The sequence below is a fragment of the Orycteropus afer genome, unplaced genomic scaffold, assembly GCF_000298275.1.
Source record: "Orycteropus afer afer isolate SDZICR_OR568_19922 unplaced genomic scaffold, OryAfe1.0 scaffold00384, whole genome shotgun sequence".
In the NCBI taxonomy this organism is placed as follows: Eukaryota; Metazoa; Chordata; class Mammalia; order Tubulidentata; family Orycteropodidae; genus Orycteropus; species Orycteropus afer.
This window is the reverse complement of record NW_006921971.1, coordinates 1677793-1682842: the sequence shown is the minus strand read 5'-3', so window position 1 is coordinate 1682842 and position 5050 is coordinate 1677793. Positions and strand designations below refer to the sequence as shown.

The following is a 5050-nucleotide window of genomic DNA, read 5'->3' as shown; positions in this document are numbered from 1 at the left end:
CACTGAAACGTACTTTTGAAATGGTCATTTTCTATGTATAATTATTACACAAAAGGCTTCCAGCCCTTTCCACTCATTGCCCTGACTGAACGAATGAATTAATGATTCAGGGCGTGCGATTTTCGGGATCTGACTTGGGGTCATTGGTGGGCTTTATGTCTCATTCTCTTTCCCCCATGAAAATTCCACAAGCTTATTTCCTTAGAGAGCCCGACACATTCCTTCTTACGAAGGACTTTATTAAGGTACCGTGTTGTGTGGCGTTGCGTGTTCTCTCGGCCTTTAGCGGCTTGCGTGTGCCCACAAGCTAACAAGCCCACGTCTGACCCCCGCTTGGAGAAGTAAGCTCATCACTGGGCTCCCAGAAGCGTTTGGAAGGAGAAGCCGAGCTTGTCTGCAAAATGCTAACACTTGGCTGCCTCGGCCCCTGAGAGAGGGCCCCGGGGGAGTTCCCTGGCCTCTTTTCATGGCTGACTGGGGATCCGCTTGTTTGGTCTCAGAGCGCGCTGACCCGTCTCCCTGATGCATATTGACTGTGACAGTCGTTCTCCTCGCCCCGCAGGCCATGGAGGCGCAAATCCACAACTTTGGACACACGCCATCGCAGCTGCTGATCGAGCCCCATCCACCTCGAAGCTCGGCCATGCACCTGGTGAGACGCCGCGCCTGGCAGAGGGGCGTCTGTCCTGGGCACCTGAGCGCAGGCGGAATGAGACAGCGGTAGCCCAGCGCACCGACTGACGCGTCCAGCTGGGTTTATGCTGGCTGCCCTGGGAGACACGGCGGCGGGAGCCATTCTCAGTCTTGGCTCAGCAAGCCCATAGGGTGTCCCAAACAGCCGTCTTCTCAGCCGGTATTTGCCTCCACACACTCACTCATGAACACAGGCACCAGACACACACTGGCACCAAAGGGAGATTGTTGTTGGGTGCCATCCAGTTGATTCCGGCTCACAGCACCATAGAGGACAGAGTGGAACTGCCCCACAGGGTCCCCAAGGCTGTCAGTCTTCACAGAAGCAAAGCCCAAACCACACCCACTGCCTGGAGTCCATTCTGACCCACAGCGCCCCTAGAGGACAGAGTGGAACTGCCCACAGGGTCTCCAAGGCTGTCAGTCTTTATGGGAGCAAAGCCCAAACCACACCCACTGCCCTGGAGTCCATTCTGACCCACAGCGCCCCTAGAGGACAGAGTGGAACTGCCCACAGGGTCACCAAGCCCACTGTCTCGCACCTGCATAGGCACTGATGATCCAGCTGGTCTCTAAGTGGGTCCCCTCCATGACAAACCACAGGAGGGCCTCAGGCAAGCTGCCCCCTTACAAAACCCCACCCCCAGCTGCAGTGCCGACTCCGAGAGGCCTGGCCTTGGAGCCACACACCTTGGGATGAAGTGTTTAATAAACTCTTCAGAAGATATCAGTCTTTTATGACTGATTGGGCAGAAGAGTTTTATTCCCGAGTTAGTTTTAATAATAACACAGACACTTGTCCTGGAGAGATGCCCAGTCAGGATTCATTAATTTCCTGGGGGAAATTTTTGGAGGCGAAATTGGCATGGAACCGCTCAGAGAGGAAAGTCAAGCTTTGTAAGCTCCTGTGGGCAAGAGGCTCGTATGTCCAGCAAACACCTGCAGAGCTTGACCGAGGGCTGGAGGCTGTGCCGGACAGCTCCTCTGTTTGACGGTTTTCGTGTGGCGGTGCTTAGAGTACCTTACAGCCTCTGCAAGGAGTCCTAGTGGTCAGGGGCTCAGCTGTAACCCCAAGGTGGGAGGTTTCAATTCACCTGCCTCTCCTCAAGAGAGAGACATGGAGTCAGCTTCCATAAGATGACAGCCTTGGAGGCCCTGCGGCAGCTCTACTATGTCCTACGGGGTCCCCCTGAGTTGGAATCGAATCGAAGGCGCCAGGGTGTTTCTGCTTATAGCACTGACAAGGCACCCTGGTGCCACAACAGTTAAGTGCTCAGCTTCCAGCCAATACAGGTTGGAGGTTCAAACCCCGTCCTTGGCTACCTGGGAGTAAAGACCCGGCTGTCTGCCTCCGTAAAGGCTCCAGCTTTGGAAACCTAGGGCCACTCCGCTCTGTCCTTAAGGTCATGAGGAGTCGGAATTGACTCCACGGCCCCACCAACCACAACGTAACTCTTGAGGTAGCACTGAATCGTCTGCTTGTACCAAGTGGAAGTACCAAGTACTTAAGAGACAGGTTCAGCAAGAAGGAGGGATGCCCTCAGCGAGGAGCAGGCCCCACGTGCGGGCCACGCAGGACGGTGTGGGAGGCAGTGCACAGGGCGGACACTGTGTGCCCGGCAGGGACCCCGGCCAACCAGCGGGAGAATGACAGCGCCACCCAGCTCACTTCGGGCTGCTCGTGAACGGGGCGGACAGCACCGACTACCTGGCCCGCTCGGGGCGTCTCCAGCCGCAGGGCAGAGTTGTGTGGGCGCCCCGGGGCCTTGCTATAAGCTGCGTGTCCCACCGAGGACAGTGACACTTATTCCAAGCTGACCGTTACCGTACTTCCGCCCAATCAGTACCCTCGTTCCGTGCACTGTTTGCCAGCTGAGCCCTCGCTCCCCCTGTAATTTTCTTAAACACACTCTGCTCATTTTTTTACATGATGCTCTAAAAAAAAAATAAGAGCGAGGAACAGAGACACCCAGGGGGCGGGGCACGCCTGGCAAACGAACGTGGAACAGGCGCGTTATCGGCGTGGAAGCTGGGGCCGACGTGTGTCCTGTCCCAGTGCCTGCGTGGGCCGTAGCTCCTCCTCGCTGGGCGCCCCTCCTCTTGGCGGGGGTTCACGGTGGGCGCGTCCCCGCCTCCCTCTGTGCCCGCGCCTGCGCCTTGTGCTGTAGCCCCGCCTTCCCGAGCCCGCTCACTAACCACTGTCCCTTTTGTTCCCTGTTCTCCTCCCTTTCTATTCAACAGTGTTTCCTTCCACAGAGTCCGCTCATGTTCAAAGACCAGATGCAGCAGGACGTCATCATGGTGCTGAAGTTCCCCTCCAACTCCCCGGTGACCCACGTGGCGGCCAACACGCTGCCCCACCTCACCATCCCCGCCGTGGTGACCGTCACCTGCAGCAGGCTCTTTGCAGTGAACAGGTGGCATAACACAGTGGGTACGTGCGCCTGAGCGAGTTCCTGAATAAAATTCTTCAAACACTGTGAGTAAGTGACGGTATGATAAGCTTGCGGACAGTGAGCTAAACCCACCACCATGGAGTGCATTTGGATTCTTGGCAACCCTGCAGGACAGAGTGGAACTGCCCCACAGGGTCTCCAAGGCTGTCAGTCTTCACGGAAGCAAAGCCCAAACCACACCCACTGCCGTGGAGTCCATTCTGACCCACAGCGCCCCTAGAGGACAGAGTGGAACTGCCCCACAGGGTTTACCAGGCTGTCAATCTTTATGAAAGCAGACTGCCTCATCTTTCTCCCTCAGAGCAGTTGGTGAGTTGGACCTGCCGACCTTTTGGTTAGTAGCAAAATGCTTTAACCGCTACGCCACCGGTGCTCATTGCGGGTTAGCTAGTGTGGGAAACTGTCCACAAAAACCCAGGTAAATAATTGCTAACAGAATAAGTGACCCTTGTCTGTCTTGGTCACAGCTGTACTTGGTCCCTCACAGTGGACAGTTAAGTATTCAGTGAGTATTTAATAAGTTGGAACAGTTTGACAAATGATTCAGGACTTTCTCTCCCACTCCATCCATCACCACAGCCAACAAACCCACTTCTAGTCCCTGTTAAAATAAGGAGGAAGTCTGGTTACGTGCTTTACTACTAATCAGAAGGTTGGTGGTTCAAGCCCCTGCGGAGACAAGCCTGACGCTCTGCTCCAGGAGGCCTTCAAAAGCCTGGGGAGCAGTTGCCACTGCTCACACGGGGTCGTACGGCTCACAGTCCACAGCGCCTGACAGCAGCCACAAATACAAGTGACTGGGGAGAATCGGGGCTTTCCTTAGCGATGGTTTCAAATCCCCCGACTTCCCCATCACCCGTTTATTTAGCAGATACGGGCCTGGCTGCTCTGTGTCAAATAGTGCTGAGCTGAGGGAGTGTAGCAGTGACCAAGTCAGACGTGGTCTCCACCCTTGTGGAGCCGAGAGCCTTGGACCCCCAGGCCAAATTGAAGTTGTCCAGTAATTCCACATGTGTTTCCGCCAAGCGCATCCCAGAATGTTCCAGGCAGTGTCATGGGGTGATGTCATGCTGTTATTGAACCAGGGCAGAATTGGACGGAGCAAACGGTTGAGTTGGCCCAGTTCTCCACTGAAGGTGTTGCTGGAGCGCCCCTCCCCAGGCTCCCATGTCCCCAGGACTGAAGATCAGCCAGGGTGACTCCACGGACTTCCCCCGACTCCTCGGGCTCTGAGGTCCCAGAGACTCAGGCCGGGGCTCCACCTTCCGGGGCCCCTACATGTGTCTCTGTTCCCATCCGGGTGCTACTGACAATGAGAGGTGGACCGACTTCATTCAAGCAGCAAAAATCTGAAGAAAAGAAGATAGGCTTTTTATTATTCAGGAGTCTGAGCCTTGAGAGAAAACTAGAAAGGATCCCATGTTTTATTAAAATCGTTCTGAAGTGTGGTTGGGGTTATGTAATCGCACTCAGAACACGCGGTGACTAACGAGCTCAGCTGAGGATTATGGGTGTGGCCGTCTTTAGCCCTTCCGTTCGTTCACTGTCTGCACGCAGAGCCCTCCGGCTTGGTAGCCCCATCTTCCTCTCAGCTCTGCCCAGGGGACCTGCTCACAGCCCACGCCTTTCCTTAGGCCTCGGCTGGATCAGCGCCCAGCAGTGCCCCTGGCTCTTGGATGCACTCAACAGGGGCTCTGATCTGCCCCTGCCCGGCTGGCTCCTTGTCGAGCTGGGAGCAGCCTCTTCCCAGCTTTCTGCCTCTCGAAACCTCACAAGTCCCCATTGTGAGGATTTGTCTACGCCTCCCTCTGTTGGCATCGTGCCTGAGGCACTTGACTGCTAACCAGAAAGCGGGCGGTTCAAACCCACCAGCCACTCCTCGGAAGGAAGGTTGGGCAATC

The 5050-nt window shown here is 55.7% G+C and overlaps 1 protein-coding gene across 1 annotated transcript in view; it reads left to right on the top strand.

The window, feature by feature from the left end:
- NBEA (neurobeachin) overlaps positions 1-5050 on the top strand; it is a gene marked incomplete at its 5' end in the record, with an annotated part of 985874 nt that overhangs the window by 949450 nt on the left and 31374 nt on the right. The window contains 3 exons of the mRNA XM_042782600.1: positions 181-245; positions 563-652; positions 2935-3127. Of these exons, the coding sequence (XP_042638534.1) occupies positions 181-245; positions 563-652; positions 2935-3127 (348 nt within the window). The remainder of the gene's footprint in view (positions 1-180; positions 246-562; positions 653-2934; positions 3128-5050) is intronic.